The sequence below is a fragment of the Ruditapes philippinarum genome, unplaced genomic scaffold (assembly GCF_026571515.1).
Source record: "Ruditapes philippinarum isolate M1 unplaced genomic scaffold, ASM2657151v2 ctg4006_1_1_1_1, whole genome shotgun sequence".
Lineage (NCBI taxonomy): Eukaryota > Metazoa > Mollusca > Bivalvia > Venerida > Veneridae > Ruditapes > Ruditapes philippinarum.
Genome location: NW_026860753.1, coordinates 104700 through 123360, shown reverse-complemented (window position 1 = coordinate 123360; position 18661 = coordinate 104700). Strand labels below are relative to the sequence as shown.

The following is an 18661-nucleotide window of genomic DNA, read 5'->3' as shown; positions in this document are numbered from 1 at the left end:
TATCACAAAGTCTTCATATTTCTAATATTGATTCGTCATAACTATTAGATGACAACTATTGATTTTTGGTCACTAGTTCAAAGGTCTAAGTCACATTGGCCTTAAATGTCTCATTATCTTGAAAACTGTTTATCACAAAGTCTTCATTATTTTCCTTTTTCCATAATTGAACACTTCCATGTAACCATTTATGGCAAGTTTCTATCACAAAATTACCAATAATGTGAGTTAAGGGCTTGAAAAGGGGGCATTTGTGTCGCTCAACATTTCTTGTTAGCTTTAGAGCCCCCTAAAAGGGGCCAATGAAACTAATATGAGCAAACTTGATAAAAGACTACTTAAGACAGACAAAGTTTGGTGATCATCCATCAATTATTTCAGTAGGAGATGATGTTCAAAAGTTTTTCTACTTTTAGATTTAGCTGCCCCTAAAAGGGGCCAATCAAATAAATATGAGCAAACTTGATAAAAGACTACATACGAATGCTACAGACACAGTTTGATGATCATCCAACAATTATTTTGGTAGGAGATGATGTTCAAAGTTTTTTTTCTATTTTTAGCTTTAGCAGAGCTTAAAAATGGCCAATCAAATTAATAAGAGCAAACTTGATAAAACGCTTCCTAAGAATGCTACAGACAAAATTTGGTGATTATCCATCAATTAGTTCTGTAGAAGGAGTGTTTTAAGGTTTTTCTAGTTTTAGCTCTAGCGGCCACTATAAGGAGCCAATCAAATTAATATGAGCAAAGAATGCTACAGGCAAAGTTTGGTGATCAGCCATCAATAAGTTCTGTAGAAGGAGACATTTAAATGTTTTTCTATTTTTAGCTCATCTGAGCATATGCTCAGGGTGAGCTATAAGGATCACTCTTCGTCCGTCGTCCGTCGAAAACGTCGTCCGTTGTCCGTTCACACTTTTCAAACGACATCTCCTCTGAAACCATAAGGCAGATCATAATGAAACTTCACAGGGATGTTCCTTGTGTGAAGCCTTAACAAAGTTGTTCAAAGAATTCCATTCCATGCAGAACTCTGGTTGCCATGGCAACCAAAATAAAAACAAACTTTAAACATCTTCTTCTAGAAAACCCAAAGAGCTAGAGCTTAGATATTTGGCATGAAACATCTTCTAGTGAGTGTCTACCAAGATTGTTCAAATAAAATCCCTGGGGTCAAAATTGGCCCCGCCCCAGGGGGTCATTGATTTTCCCTATATGCATATAGTAAAAACTTAAAAACATCTTCTTTTAAAGTACCCAAAGAGCTAGAGCTAAGATATTAAGCATGAAACATCTTCTAATGAGTGTCTACCAAGATTGTTCAAATAAAAGCCCTGGGGTCAAAATTAGCCCCGCCCCAGGGGGTCATTTATTTTCCCTATATGCATATAGTAAAAACTTAAAAAATCTTCTTCTAAAAAACCCAAAGAGCTAGAGCTTAGATATTTGGCATGAAACATGTTCTAATGGATGTCTACCAAGTTTGTTCAAATAAAAGCCCTGGGGTCAAAATTGGCCCCGCCCCTTAGGGTCATTGATTTTCCCTATATGCATATAGTAAAAACTTCTTTTAAAGAACCCAAAAAGCTAGAGCTAAGATATTTAGCATGAAACATCTTCTAATCGGTGTCTACTTAGTTTGTTCAAATAAAAGCCCTGGGGTCAAAATGTGCCCCGCCCCAGGGGGTCATTGATTTTCCCTATATGCATATAGTAAAAACTTAAAAAAATTTCTTTTAAAGAACCCAAACAGCTAGAGCTAAGATATTTAGCATGAAACATCTTCTAATAAGTGTCTACCAAGATTGTTCAAATAAAAGCCCTGGGGTCAAAATTGGCCCCGCCCCAGGGGGTCATTGCTTTTCCCTATATGCATATAGTAAAAACTTAAAAAATCTTCTTCTAAAAAACCCAAAGAGCTAGAGCTTAGATTTTTGGCATGAAACATGTTCTAATGGATGTCGACCAAGTTTGTTCAAATAAAAGCCCTGGGGTCAAAATTGGCCCCGCCCCAGGGGGTCATTGATTTTCCCTATATGCATATAGTAAAAACTTAAAAAAATTTCTTTTAAAGAACCCAAAGAGCTAGAGCTAAGATATTGAGCATGAAACATCTTCTAATGAGTGTCTACCAAGTTTGTTCAAATAAAAGCCCTGGGGTCAAAATTAGCCCCGCCCCAGGGGGTCATTGATTTTCCCTATATGCATATAGTAAAAACTTAAAAAAATCTTCTTTTAAAGAACCCAAAGAGTTAGAGGTAAGATATTTAGCATAAAACATGTTCTTATAAGTGTCTACCAAGTTTGTTCAAATAAAAGCCCTGGGGTCAAAATTGGCCCTGCCTCGGGGGGTCATTGATTTTCCCTATATGCATATAGTAAAAACTTAAAAATCTTCTTTTAAAGAACTCAAAGAGCTATGGCTAAGATATTTAGCATCAAACATGTTCTATTAGGTGTCTACCAAGTTTGTTCAAATAAAAGCCCTGGGGTCAAAATTGGCACCGCCCCGGGGGTCATTGATTTTCCTTATATGTGTATAGCAATTACTTGAAATCTTCTTTGAAAAAACCCAAATAGCTAGAGTTAAGATATTAAGCATGAAACATCTTTTAGTGAGTGTCTACAAAGTTTGTTCAAATAAAAGACCTGGGGTCAAAATTGGCCCCGCCCCGGGGATCATTGCTTTTCCTTATATGTGTATAGCAAAAACTTGAAATCTTCTTTGAAAAAACCCAAATAGCTAGAGTTTAGATATTAAGCATGAAACATCTTCTAGTTAGTGTCTACACAGTTTGTTCAAATAAAAGCCCTGGGGTTAAAACTGGCCCGGCCCCAGGGGTGTCATTGTTTTTAACTATATGTGTATAATAAAAGCTTAAAAAAATCTTCTTTTAAAAAGCCCAATGAGCTAGAGCTTAGATGTTTAGCATGAAACATCTTCTTATGGTGTCTACCAAGTTTGTGCAAATAAAAGCCCTTGGGTTAAAATTGGCCCCTGCAACGTTGGGGGGGGGGGGGTGGGGGCCTATATACAGGTGAGCGACCTCAGGGCCATCATGGCCCTCTTGTTAGCTTTTGCGGCCTCTAAAAGGGAGCAATCAAATTAATATGAGCAAATTTGATAAAAAAACACTACCTTAGAAGCTACAGACAAAAAAATTTGGTGATCATCCATCATTTAATTTAGTAGTAGAAGATATTTAAAGGTTTTTTTTAGCTCTGTTGACCCCTTAAGGGCCCAATTGAAATGACATGAGTAAATTTAAGTGTGGGTGTCACAAAGATGCTACCAAATTTGAGGTAAATCTGTCAATCAGTTTCAGAGAAGATGATTGTTGACGCATGACGACGGACGCCGGAGTATACCCCCTTTGATACTTATAGCTCACCCTGAACCTTCGGTTCTTGTGAGCTACACATACACAACGCCAAGTTTTATTTACATTAATAATTATAACTGCAATAATATGATATTTGGTTCCAATGAATTTCTACAATTCTAAACATTTCATGTTAATGTGTCTCTTACGGCTATAATTTTCAGTCAAACACATGTGTGAAGTTTCCAAGGCATCCGTGAGTGAAAGGTTTGGAGTCATTTACTCCGTAATTTAAGCTTGTGACTTCTAAAATGTAATGCTTTTCCTTGTTTTCTTATATAATGTGGCTTCCAATGTTAGACATTTTGTAGTCTCTTGACTTCCAATTTTTTGGAACTTAATAAAGTCGCGGATATACATTTGATAGAAGCGAATGTAATTGTAAATGATAAAATGATGATGTGAGTTTAAACAAACATCCATTTCCACTACTTCCGTAATCTGCAGATAAGGTTGAAATATACACCGTCTTCATATTAAATACACTTATGCAATACAAAAACCAAAGCCTGCAAAATGACATATAACTTTTTCATTAAAGTTTCACTTATGGTATAAAATTGATTTGAAAAGACATTGAATTGTTATAGAATATTTGGAAAATCATTGTACACGTACTCAATTGTCAGAGTTTCATGTGTCAGTTAAACAGGCGAAAGAAAAGCATAAAGAAACGTGAGACATACATAAGGCATAGAAAAATATTTTCTAAAATGTAAAACACTATCCTGAATAATGTCCAAAAGAAATTGAAAAAATACGAAATTAATTGAACAATCAAATTGGTCTCTTCTTTCACTTTTTCTTTTTCGCGACCGCCAACTTGAAGGCTATATTCTTCGTTCAATTCGCATTGTGTTACCGGTATAACCATCCAGCCTGCGGTACATATAAAAAACACAAGTCGCATAATGAATCCACGGGTGAACGTCATTTTTGAAATCGTCTTCCTGAAAGAAATGAAAACTGTTCAATTTAAAATAGCATCAATTTTTTCGGTCTATTTAAAACGAAATCCTTACTTAGATGTAGCCTTGTTTACTTGTACGAGTACTGACGTGTTTAATGTTGTAATTTAGGTTTACTACAATCGATATATCCTTATTTTCTTTGGTCGGAAGAAAGAAAATGCATGAAAGCTGTGTTTAAAAAATAATAAACGGGCTTCAGACCATTTCAAGCTATTTTAACAAATCCATTATGCAAACAAAAAACTGAATCATAACTAAGAAAATGAAACTAACTTATATATGACATAAACATGAGTTTTTTTTCTTTAATAACAACGTTAGCTCAATATAGTATAGGATACACATTTGTCTACAAACTATTCAATTTATTTTTCAGAAAAAATGTACGTCTCACTAACGGTTTTCAAATCCAAAATCTAGAAATTCTATAGTCTTCAAATTGATTCCCCATATCGAAAGTTGTTTGGAAAAAACCCCGACGCTATAAATAGAACGTAGCTATCAACCGATGTTAACATAACATTCATAGTGAGTATAATCATAGGCACTTGGTTTCGGGATAAAAAGCCTTTTAGAGGTTTGTAGAACTCAAATTTGATTGAATGTAATGATTTGTTTTAACGTAGATGTCTCTTTCCTAAAACCGTCATTTTTCCGATATTACTAAAAAAAACACAGTGTTTTTTTAGTAATATCGGAAAAATGACGGTTTTAGGAAAGAGACATCTACGTTAAAAAAATCATTACATTCAATCAAATTTGAGTTCTACAAACCTCTAAAAGGCTTTTTATCCCGAAACCAAGTGCCTATGAGTATAATTTCACATGTTTGTAAAAACAAGGCACATTATGTTCCGGTAACAAATGAATTTTTCACTATGCAGAAAGGGCAATTTATTTGTAAATTATGTGTTAAATAATAGTGACATAATTGATTTAGAACATGTGAAATGTTCATCATGTTGAATTTGATAAAGATAGCAAAAATGTAAACAAAGTAGCATCTTAACTTCCATACAAAATACTTATTCACACTATAACAGTAATAATTACCGAAAAGCAAAAGAAAAAAAGATAGCTCAGAAATATGATCAATAGGTAACCTATGAAAACGAGAACAGGACATAAAACAGATCAAAGGCAAAAAAAAGGTAAACAATATATCATTTATGTGCTTTAATGGCCTAACGAGCACAGAACTTTGTCAGGGTACAAATTATAATTATTTTTCTAGTATAATATCAGGATTTAGTTATAACCATATACCGGTAATATAGTTGGTATTAACAAATTTTACGTAGGATCAAATCTAAGTGTTTATTAAAATCTAAGAAAAGACGTACAGACTTCTGTCAAATTAACTTGAAATTTAACTGATTTATACCACGACATACAAACGGTGACCTTATAGGTCACACAATCGTACTATAACATGGCTAGCGATTGGTTGAAATTAGTGCAAGAGAAAACCGTAAGATTCAATGGGACATCTGGTGATTGGGTGAAAATTTATGCGTTGTTTTTAAGTATGGAAACTTATTATACACGTTGTAATAAGTTAAGCACATTTTGATATCGACATTAAAAAAACCCCTCAAAATTCATGCTAATTTTCATGAAAATTTTCAAAACGTTTTAAAAATAAAATATTGACAAGTGAATGTAAAAAGTGAAAAAAATGTACACATTAAGCACTTAATATGTTCGAAAAATACCAAAAATAGGTCAGAATATGCCAAAATGCATATAGCCATTACTGAAATTAAGTCACGCAGTAGTAATGCTATAACGTTATCAATGATATAAATCATTTTGCGACAATGATGCTTTATGTTCAATCACAACACTACGCACACGCACGCATATACACATGCATGTACGTGTATGTTAATATGTAGTCATTGTTTCATCAGTCCTGTCCTTTAAGGGTTAATTTTGAAGCACAAAGTGATGATAATTTACCTGCATGCAATTTCCACAGTGTATTATTCAAATATATGAATTTTGAAAGAATGAGAACGTGCCGTCTTACAACGTAACATTGGTTCTTAGAACTATCATCTGCCGATGCCCTGTGTCTTCTTAATGACGTGCACGTATCGAGGGGAAGAGAGAAGACGCACATACACACCAACATACGAGGGTTGTCCCAAAATGTCGTAGACTACATTATTTTCTCTTCAACCTGACGTCATAACTTAATAAAATTTACCAGATATCTTCCTTGGTCATTTGTGAATTTACCAGCCAATATATTAGGTAACGCTTTTTTTTTATCAGCCTGAGGGTTTTATATTAAACAGTACAACATACCCGGAGCAAGATAAAATATTAGTCAGTGTTGAGAGCATGCTTCTTAAAATAATGCCTTTAACTTCTAGCATAATAATAATAATGGGAAATACATTCATGTGGAATTACGTCATTCATTTTACGTCATATCACCAATAGACGTTTATGTAACGTTAATTTGAAAAAGTCTGTAGCATAATACGTAACAGCAGTGCTATTTTGAAAATACCCAAAATGGCGACGTCAGATGAAAATGCGGCGCAAGCAATGTCATTGAATACTGTGTTAAGTTGAAGAAGCGTCCAGCGTTAATTGACAACATGGAGAACATTATATTTTATCAAGAGAATGCATCTTGCCATAGATCTCAGGAGACACAGATTGTACTTGATGTGATAGGTTTTCAGAGACTACCGTACACCCTAAGACTTTGCAGTGTTTCCTTGTTTGAAATCACAATTACGAGGTCACAGGTTCGAAAACTTCAGCGAACTCCGCCAGGAAACTCAACTCTGCGAGTGTTGAGTACGTTGAAGCAGGACTGTTTTGAAAACGTTTATGATAAATTGGTCGCCCCACACTGACAGTGCATTGCGAAACCCAGTGAATACATTGAAAAACATTTCTAAAAATCTTATAACGTTATGACGTTTATGACGGCGTGCGCCGGGTATGTAAGGTAGCATTCTTTAAATTTTGATAACTTGGTCAATTTTGGAGGTATTTTGATTTTATTTCGAATAGACACACATAAAAGGTGTATTGACTTTTCCCTAGTTGGAGGACTCTATTGTTTTATAACTGATTGAGTAACAGCCTTTGTCTACGATATTTTGGGACAACCCTCGTACATATACAACTTACAATTTGTCTAGTAACAAAGTAAGATACTAAATGTAGCAATTTCAAGTCTAGAAATATATTAACTACAGTTTGTCTTAAAGTAACATATATTCCTAAAATATCCACTATATAACTCCCAAGCAACACAACAAAACCAACATTCAATGCAAATTTTACTGTAAGCAATTTCAATATTCAAACGAGATCAAAAATAAAAGTACTGCATTTATATTATAGAAACCATTAACCTGGATAAGTAAAATAAATTTATACGTTATCAAATGCATTTAAGACACATTCAAATTCACTAGATTTTATAATCAATTTTGTCCAGCAGCATTTCAGTATTTTAAACGAATCGCGGTAAAGGATTACTACTCTAGTAAATTGACTCTTTATAGAAAACAAAGAATTTAAACACTCAAATTGGTTGCACAGCTAGTGTTATAGGTTACTGTTCATAAGATAGTATTAACTAAATTAAATTGGCTAAGAACGGCGCTGTCCTTCGATCAATTTATTTTGGTAAATGCTTACTAATGAACAATGAAGTGTTTGAAATAAATTTTTAATAAACAGTCGATTTACTAGACAGATTAATAGGCACATAATTTAACAAAGAAAATATGTAACGATTCATTTGAAATACTGCAATCCTACTAGACAAAAATGATTTTGCAAATATGCTTATATACCAATGAACACTGACATAAACTAAATTTAACAATTCACAATACAAATTAAAGTCCACAGATATTTCCTCTCTTTTTTCGAAACCTTTGTTACGATCACTATGGAGATATATGCTAAGCATCTGCTTCTATCATGCTGAACAAGTTGATTGCACTAGGCGATGTGCCTTAGATTAGCAGGGTACGAAGTTGATTTTAATAACAATTAAATCTATTACCGATTTACAAGATATAACAATTCTGAAACCATGTTCAGCAAGCAGACAGCACAGTTTACACAATATTCCATCAAAATACTCGTTAATTTTAAAAGCGTCCAAGTCACTTCGAACAATGAACTTAAAAGTTGTAAAATGACATAGACGATTGAGTTTTCTTCCGATAACTTTTCACAACGTATTACGTAATCGTCTGTCGCGAATAGAGTCCAGAGAGCCCAGAAAAACAACACAGTGCTTATTAAACACAACATCGCTTGCAAAGATGAGCAAAGCTGCCACATTTTGTCTCAAAAGATGTGTCCGAAAATCAGTTCCTGAAAAGGAAAGATAAAATCAGAAAGTATTTGAATTTATTTGAATTATTCTCGGTTTTCATGACAATCCCTGACTCGAAATATAAGAAATATAAGCTTCACCACCTAACAAAAACATTTGATTATTGGAGTGAATGTTTCAAATTAATATTTGTCTTTTAAGTTTGCTATATATGATGTTGACGCGTTTAACGCTCATGGAGACACTTTTTCGAGTCACCGTTGACATTTTTTCTCGTTATAAATTGGCCTTTTAAGCTTTAGTATTCAAAGCATGTACGATGCCGAATAAAATAAGCTAAAAATAACAATTGATCAATAAAGTAGACTTTTACAATTTCAAGATAAAAACCACTTTTACAAGCGTCAAGTTTAGCCTATTTTTAAGCCATTCGTGTTATGCTCGGATAATATGAAAAGATATTTCGGTGTAGGATAATTATTTTTAAAGTCGTTACAGGATCCGAAATATGTGCTGCAATTTAACCTGCGGACCCGTTCCCGAACTCGTATGGAATCAAAAAGGTATTAAAACAAAAGTACATCATGCACAACAAATCATTAATAATTTCCTTGAATACAACTTCTATAGTGTGAAGTACCTATGTAATAGTTTTACTGTTTTGCTTAGTAACTCATACACATTTTCGAATTCTGGCTCCTGTTCAAATAATTATATAATAATAGTTCATATTCTCAAACACCCTGTTTCTATTCTTTAACAAAGTTTTACCTTTAATCATCATATTAGAAAGAAATACGAAAGTAAGTTTATATAATTAAAAATCTTACTTGTGTTTTTCAAATCCTCCTATTTGCGTTCACTAGGAACCTTTCAAAATCATATAATTACATCGAAATAATAAACAGGTAGCAGACGAAACAATCTAGCAGAAAAGACATGTACACACTGCAATGTTGATAATTACCTCAGACAAAGCATGATTGACGTAACGTAAATTCTCTGTAACATGCACTTCCCGTATAGTCAAGAAAATGTAAGTACAAAATTATACTTATTTATAATTAACTTTATTAATTGAGATACTGTTTAATGTAATAAGATACATGTATCAAGCGTAAAACGTGGGAGAGTGAGATGCAACCTTTCATTGTCTCTATGAACTAAAACTTTGAATTTTCACGTATCTACATAGTATTTGTAAAAGTAAACAAGAGAAGGGAGAGCGGTGGCCTTGACCTCAAGTTGCTTACATGAATACAGAATCGTATTGGTGTAAAATGCTGTACATTAATGTAACGAGGTCCTATATATTCTCAAAGTTTATAGCCAGGCTTTAAGTAGTCAAAACCAAACCTCGGTGACATAGACCTTTGACCTAAAAATCAAATGGGGTCATTAACTACTCATGACCAAACTCCAAACTAAATATATGATATTATAGGTCAGAGTTCTTATGTTTTAGTAGCCGATATTAAACCTCAAAATAAATAAGGATCATTTACTAGCCATTACAACCCTCTACATCAAATCTAATGATTAAAGACCAAATCGTTCTTGAGCTATTAAACAGAAAACCTTTTGGTGGTCAAGATAACGGTACCTTGGCCAAATGTCCTGGAAGAGTTATCAGCTAGTTATTGCTATTCTCCTTTCCAAATATTTCAACTGTAGGCCAGATCTGGTCAGGCAAGTTTTTAGTAGTCAACGCTATTGTAACCTTTGACTGACCTCAGAACCAAAAGGGATCATTTACTTGTCATGACTACCCAATTCTTTGTAAAGTGGACAAAACCGGTCTCAATGTATTAGTCGGACAGGTTTGTCGTTAGTCAAGGAAAACAATGCCCTTTTAAACCTTTCCCTTTTAAAAAATAAAGGGAAGAATCTATTTACTAACCACTGTAAGGAAAAAGCAATTCCCGGGTTTTATTCAACAAAAAAGCTTTTTTTGGTAAAGGGTTCGGGGGGGAAATTTTTAAACCAATTTGACCTGAATACAAAGGGAGCCCAAAAAAACTAGCTTGACCAATTTCCGGGTTACAATTATTTTTTGTATTGGGGGGGTTTTTAAGCTAAAACCTATCAATCAGCCCAAATTTTAATCTTAGTCAAGGCCTTTCTTTGATTTTGAATTTTTCATCTACTTAATAATGGTCATTTACTTGTCATGATCACTCTCCACACCAAAAATTAAAGCTGCAGTCCTTTAGTGTTTCAGAGCCCAAAAAACTAGGGAAAAAACCAAAGGGGTTTAAAGGGGGAATTTTTACCAAAAAACTTGGCAACAGGCCCCAAAAATTTTTTTAAAAAATTTTGGGGGGAAAAAATATTTTATTAATATTAACCCCACCCAAAATTTCCCTTTTAAAAAATCTTATTAGAGGTTATGGTTTTTGAACATTGCATTTTTTCAAAATCCTCCTTTTTTGGCTCTTTGGCCTTCTCGTGAAACTAACAGGAACCATTTGAAAAACTTTTTGAAGGATACCACATAAGATTCATCTATGTGCAGTTTGGTCAAAATTTAGTCATTGGTTTTTGAGTATATGTTTTTGAAAGAAATTGTCGCAGAAGCTGACGGACAGAAGGCGAAGATGACCAGGAGTATGCTTCTTTTTTCTCCTCTTTTTCTATCTATTCGCACTCAATATTCTGATTATTTACAGCAGTCAAGGACGTGTATTCTTTACATGTTCATTTACATATGTTATATATATTCGTCTTAATAAGTATAGGAGGAAGCGATACAAGAAAAGCAATACCAAGAGGAAATGAATTCAGACACTGGAAAAAGGTGCATAGTGAGCCATTGACACTAAAATAAGGTAAGCACATTACATAACATTTACTAATGCCAGGTTATATAAAATAACGAGACAAAATATCAATACTTTGAGATTTTGTTGACAGTAAACAAACACAAACTTTATTTATCTACACACATTTCAAATTATTTTTTTTTAAATTCGATCACTTACAAGTATGATGAGGGAGAGGGTGGTTGATTGTTGAAGAGATGGGAGATATGTACATATTTTGATAACGGAAAAAGTCGACGATATAAATTTGTTATACAAAGAGGGACACGATGACCTAAGGACATCTCGAAAAGGTAATAAATTAATTATCAAATACAGAAGTATGGGTCACATTCTTAGTCATTCCAAGTCAAACTTTGATATCGTACTCATTAAAGTGTAGTGTAAGAAGGGAAAACCAAACCTGATCATAACAAAATTTTACAAGGTCTCCGAAACCACCATATTACAAAGTGTATTATTTTAAAGCTATTCTTGCACCTAACTTCTTCAAAATTTCAAATTTAAACTTGAAAAAAATAGTTAGGGAAACTGGTTTTGCTCAGGCCGGCTAATAAAAATATTTTTTATGGGAATAAACGTTCTAAGAATAAATATCAAGACGTCGAGTGATTTACCTTACGCTAATAATAGAAAGTGTAAAATTTTGTTTATCATCTGGCCCCCGTGTTCACAAAAGATTTAATGGATCAGGATCAAGAATCAGGATCAAATTTAAAAAAAACCCTATATTTTCATTGTTTATCCTCATAGAATAAATATCCTGATGTATAAAATTTGATAAAACTGGACTTGAAATAGCAAGTATTATGAAAATTTTAGAATAAATTAATTGTTAATTTTGCAAGATATGGGCATTTTACAGTTGACCCAAATATTGATCCTGATCCTAAAATTGATCCTTATTTTTGATCCAAATATTTTTTTATTTGGATGTTGTTATTTTCTTGATTTTAATCCCAAAATAGTTTTTTTTCTTTGCAAATCAGCATATTTTTACATTTGAATATTTACAATTTAATTCAAAAAAACACAAATAATTTTTAGTAACATTAAAACAATGAAAAATAAAATCAGGGATCACTTGATCCTGATCCTGATCTTTTCTTAGTGAACACGGGGCCTTTTGCAGCCGATATATTTCATAACATTAAGCGAATATTGTAGAAAAATATTTGATAATCATCAAGTAGTTTTGATAAATTGGTCCGATCAAAAAATGCCCTCTTTTATTTTTCATAGCATGATACTGAATACGATATGTTCTAATCGCTTAAAAAGTACAAAAATAAAACCACAATTTCTAAAATTAATCTTTTGATATTGGTCATTACTGAGCTAAAAACTATCCTATTTGTTTTATGTCTTGTTGTTTCTCCAAATAGTGAATGATACCGTGTTTCTTGCGTTACTAGCGTCTGAAAACTTCTTGTCACAAAACTGACACTGGTAACGGGATAAATTTTCCTTTCATGTAATTTCCCTTTAAATGACGGGTTTCCCAAATTGGCCAGATTACTTAAAAACTTTGAGCAGTTATATACACGTTAGATTCCTTCTCCATCTTTTTATTGTGGTATTACTTTCAATCTGTCCAGTAAGAAGTTGTGATGGTGCCAGGTCTTTCAGCTGGTAACCGTACGGACTTCTTCTTCCCTGTAAGAAAATTTTAAATGTAAACTGTAACAATGCAAATTTGGGCACACACAAAAATCACGAATTTTTGTAAAATTTCCGCTGGAATGGTAAAAAATAATCTAAGAGATTTTGTGAACACAAGAAGCGTTTACTACAAACAAAAATAACTACAAAATTGGCAGAACTCGGTTTGATCGAGTCCTGTACATGAGGGATAATGAAAAATTGCAATATCGGCTCACATCGCTTAGCAACGGCTTGAACAGTACTCATTTTTCAAACACTTAAAATGCTGGAATCAAATAACCCCGAAGGACTAGAAAAATATAACGACAACTAGAGTTTAGAACGGGGAACAACCTTTTACAGTTCCACAAGGCACGTGGCAAATCTGCTGATGTTGAAGTAATAAAATTTTGGAAAAAAGTGCACTTAACAATATTTACAAAAAAAGTGATTTTTTTTCAAAAGTTGAGTGGTACCGATGCAAATATGTGGCATTGGATGGTAGCATTCGATGGCTGTTCCCACTGTGTTGTTGACAAAAGCTTAAAAGCCAATCTTTGCTGTAAAAGTTTTACCTTTGAGCCACGGCGAACTTCGGGTATTAATTTAAATATTTTGAATTTTTTACTGATTCCTGGTGGCTTTGAGATCTGGAACATTTGCGAAGAAAATAACTTTTAAAATTCACACAACATTTGTTTCCTAAAAAAAGCACTGATCTTGTACAACCAACATTAAAAACAACTGTTTAAGGAAGCAAGTTTTACACTTTAAACTTGATATAGACTCTAAAACTTTAAGATATATCATCATAAAACTTTGCAGGTAGAAGAATCTCATTGGGTAAGGATGCACAGTGAAACAGAACCGTGACATTGCCATGCCTATTTTTGGATAATTGTCCTTTGTCCATTCTTTTTCAAACTTTGATCTTTGTGCGCTGACATTACTGTGAAACTACAAGAGGTATCTAATATCAAGAAAATTAAGTCGGTATATAGATGACTCATTGAGTAAGAAATGCAAGTGCAAAGAACAAAAACTCTTGTCTTTGTTTAAGCTTGGAATTATTGCACTTTGAACTTTGTCTGGGACCATAACTCTGAAACTACAAAAGGTAAACTTTTCTGTGTCCAAAACCTATTCGGGGGGAGCATCACTGTAAGAAACTATGCAAGCTACAGTAATAATATCAAAGACCTATTGGTTTTTGAGTATAAGTGAGCATAAAGGTATTTTTAATGCCTTCAAACAATCAATATTTTTTGTTCTTCAGAGAGAGACAAGCAATTGACTGTTTAATAATGTTTTAATCTGATGGATTTAAAAGCGGCCCTTCAGTTTTTATTTTCAGTGGAAAAAACAATTTCTATGTTGTTCAAATTTAAGTATTTCAATAATTTTATCTTGGAAAAGTGCATCATATCACTGTTCTTCTTCAAAATAGTCAGGCAGCATATTGTTTCTTAAAAATATGAGACCCAACGAAATGAATTCTTCCACTTTAAAATTTAAATATAGAAAGCAAAACGGTAAGATTAGAGGTATTGACATGGTTTCCTATATTCTTTCTACTTATTTTATCAAACGGCAAATTTCATTTTCCATCTTAATTCTTTTTTGATTTTGACAATTAACGAAACGAATTTTCTAAAAAATAACATAGTTACCTTTAGAAAAAGCTGAAAGGCCGCTCTAAAGCATGTTAGAAAAAAGCCTATCACTGGTAGAAAGTAGCACTGAAATGGTGAAGTCTCTGAGTGGCATTTATACCTATAAGCTTTTCCCTACATTTCAATAATTTTGATTATTGAAATCATTTAAATTTGCATAAGACCACTAAGGTAACTTAAGGTTTTTGTTCCTATTTGAACACTCGTTTTTGGATTACAGAATGTTTACCTTAGTAAAAGTAAGTGCCTGACTCAAGTAAACGAGAAATTTTCATGAAGAAAATGCAAATGTAGAAAAATGCAAAGGTAGACTACAGTTTTGAAGTTTATTCTTTTTATTTTTTATAAGAAATTCATGGCAAAACAAAGCATAAAAATTTTAATTTATGTAGAAAAAAAAGCATATCCATACATAATTAACACAATATTTAATTGGCAATTACCTTTGAAAAAGTAAAATGTAATCATATCCCTTAAAGCTGCATGCCTCCAGATGAGCCAAAATATTTCTAGAAAATCAAACTTTGGAAAAATGTACTTCGATTTTAAGAAAAAGTAAAAACATTCAAGATTCGAGTAACATTTTTTTAAATTTGATATGAAGAGTGGATATTTGAAAGAACTTTTTCCAGATAGTATTCCATTTCATGTTTAAAATTTCAGATCATTCTGCTCACTTCGTTTTTCCAGAATAATTATTATTCTATTTGTGTAAAATGAACCAAAAATGAAAAGCGTTGCTACACAAGAAATGCACAATTCATACGATTTACAATGTATAATATTTCTTTGATATCTTTTGCATATCTTTCCTTTTTAAGTGCACCAGCTGATCTGTGTAAGAAATACAGTTTTGCATGCTTTTAAGTTTTTTATGACCTCAGTGAAATTCCTCTAAGATGTACTATAATAAATGCCTTTTTAATTTCAGCTTTCAATTATAAATTGTAGAAATTTGTTTGTTTAGATTAACAATGTAACTGGGACTCCTTCTAATGTTACAATAAATATTGTCTAATTCAATACGTTGTCAGGCAAATAATTTTGTTTAAGTAAAGCTTTTTGTCAGTTCTTATTTTCCATGCTGTTACAGATTTTAACTGTGTATAATTTTTCCTCTTTAATATAATTGTTTTAATTTTTTTAAAGCTGTTCATGTATGTTAGTCACACTGCTCGAATTTGACAGAATTTTCCATATGAAATTAGCGTAACAATTTGTTGGTTAATGCACCATGTATTGGTATCCCACGTGAATTCACACAAAAACAGTCATAATTTCTGAGCAGTATCCATCCTCACTGAAACCAGATGTTCACACAAAAATCAGTCAATAATTTTTCGTTCAGGATTCCCACCATCTGCTGGTATTCCCATATGAATCCACAAAAAACACAGTCCACCAATTCCTCACACTGGTATTCTACAAAAACTGTAACACAGTCTACAGTTTCTCAGTATTCACCATCATTATCATTAAATTCCCACAGAGGCCATTCCTTTCTCCATAAATGAATAAATATGACAGCACGAATTTTAAATGCCTGGACCTCAACTTTTTGTGGGTTAACAGAAAGTTTTAAGTATTTTCCTTTGTTCAAAATTTTTTATTTAATTTCCTGGAAGGGCAAAGGCTTTTTCATTAAAAAAATTTGAATATATGGACAGACAATTGGCCAATCTAACACTTGTTTCCATTTTTGGCATAAAAAAGATTATCAAAATTTCACAGACAATTTTTTGGAACATGAAATTGCAGGGCCTTATTCGCTTCGCCTATGTCTTCTGCCTCTCTCTGTCCAATCTCATTTCTCGCGCCTCTGTTTTTTTCCTCCTCCGTCAAATCTAGAGACAAAGGTTTGTATCTTTTAAAAGGAAATTTGGTCCCCGTAACCACCCTTTGAGTTACACAAAACGTTGTTTTCCCATAAAAGTGGAAAAAGTTTTTTGTAAGGTAGTTTTTTTTTTGGGGAATTCCTGACAACAGAAAAAGAAAAGGAAAACTTTTTTTTAAATAGGTATGACATTTTTCATCAGCCTTTTGTTTTTTAACCTAAAAATTTTATAGGTGTTTTAGTTTTAAAGGGGAACCCCCACTGCGGTTTCCCAAAAACCTAAAATTTCATTTAAAAATTTGATTTTTTCCGGACAAAATCAACTAAAAGGGACCTTAAAACAGAAAAAGATATGCAAAAGAAAATTTAGAAAATAAAAACTCAGAATATATTGAAAAAAATATTGAAATCAAAGTTTTTTTGGGTTTTTTTAAAAAACAAAAATTTTAGTTTAAAAGTTTTTCAACCCCCTTCGATTCTTTTTTTATTATTATTTATTTTTTTTGAATCATTTTTTACAGTTTTAAAAAATAATTTTTGGAAAAAAAAATAAGGGGAAAAAAATTATCTGAAATTTTTGGCACACAAATTATTGGGGGTAATGGGCCTACATCAAAATTGGAAATTTAAACTCAAAAAATATTTTTAAGTCCCCTCAAAAGTCAAAAAAACGCAGTGGAGTCAATCTAAATACCTATAGTAATTTTTCCACATACAAACAGTATTCTCCCATGAACCCCAAAATCCCTAAATTTGTTTTAACAAAAATTAAAGTTTTGAAAGGTTTAAAATTTCTATTTCAAATTTTTGTTACAAAAATTAAGCAAAAAAATTTAAAGGCCCAAAATTTAATTTCCCCCCAGAAAGGGTTTTTTATTTTATTTCTCAAAATCTTTTTTACTTGTGGTGTTTTGTTTTTTAATGATATTTTTAAAATTTTAATTTTCCCCCCAAATGGCCTTACCGGAAATACTTTTGTTTCTGTTGCTTTTTGGCATTTGGGAACAACAATTATAGCAATTTTTTTAAATTAAGTATTTTTTTTATTTAAAAAAGACATAATACTCCCCCGTTTTAAACATTTGGCCCCTTTTAGGGGGAAAAAATAATTTCACTTCAGTATTTTAAAATTTTTCAAGTTATAAGCATTTGATATGCTTTTTAAACACTTAAAACAAACATTTTTGGGGTAAATTCATTTTTCCCCTTTTCAAAGGGCAAAGAAAAAAGGGCCCCAATATTGTGGGGGAAAATGGGGCCCGTAAAAAAGCTTTTGACAGAGATGTGGGCATTATAGATATGCATAAAAAAGAGTTTGGGCTCGGGGGAAAAATTTCAAGAAAATATTTGGTTATTTTATCACTCTGGGAAACTACCACCTTGCAAATATTAAGCTAAATTACTGTGTCCATTTGTAATCATGATAGTTATCTTTGTGTTAAAAATCCATAATAAATGATACAAAATGCCCCGTCCCAATTTTTAAACCTGTCTAGTCCCTTTTAAAATGGGGTAGCAGGGCCCCTGGATTAATTGCAAAATAAGCCTCACAAGGGGCTTAACATTTGGGGCCACGCAAATTTTAAAATCCCCTGATTTTATTAGAAGTTGGGCTCTGAAACAACTTTTTTTTAATAATCTAAGTGGCCCTTTAAATTTTAAACCTAGAACCTGGTGTATGCACGTGACACTGTTTTTTCATAGTGGTAACATCTCTATGAATTTTTCATTAAACCACCCCGGGGCATGGAGAAGATATGCTAGACAAAGTTTCTATCTTTTATCATATTTAGTTTTACAAATTTACCTTGCATAATTTTTAAACCAAATTTCATGTTACATACCAGTATTTTTTTAAAATCACCGGGTTTTTGTTTCAATTCCTCAATAAATGATAACTAAATGGGGCCAAATATACACAATTTTTATATTTTTATTTTTAAAAATGACCCCTATGTGTACCCTGACCTTTGTCCAAAAGGGACCCAAATTTTGCAAAACTACACT

General features: G+C 32.6%; 1 protein-coding gene and 1 long non-coding RNA gene across 2 annotated transcripts in view; both read right to left on the bottom strand.

Moving 5' to 3' along the window:
• Positions 1-3472: 3472 nt before the first annotated feature.
• LOC132713278 (uncharacterized) overlaps positions 3473-18661 on the bottom strand; it is a 31571-nt gene continuing 16382 nt past the window's right edge. The window contains exon 5 of the mRNA XM_060695793.1: positions 3473-4336. Coding sequence (XP_060551776.1) covers positions 4317-4336 — 20 coding nt within the window. The 3' untranslated portion in view covers positions 3473-4316. The remainder of the gene's footprint in view (positions 4337-18661) is intronic.
• Positions 7653-10516, bottom strand: LOC132713277 (uncharacterized). The gene is made up of 2 exons (XR_009623426.1): positions 9512-10516; positions 7653-8719 (listed from the first exon to the last, which is right to left on the bottom strand). It is a non-coding gene; the product is annotated as an uncharacterized LOC132713277 (long non-coding RNA).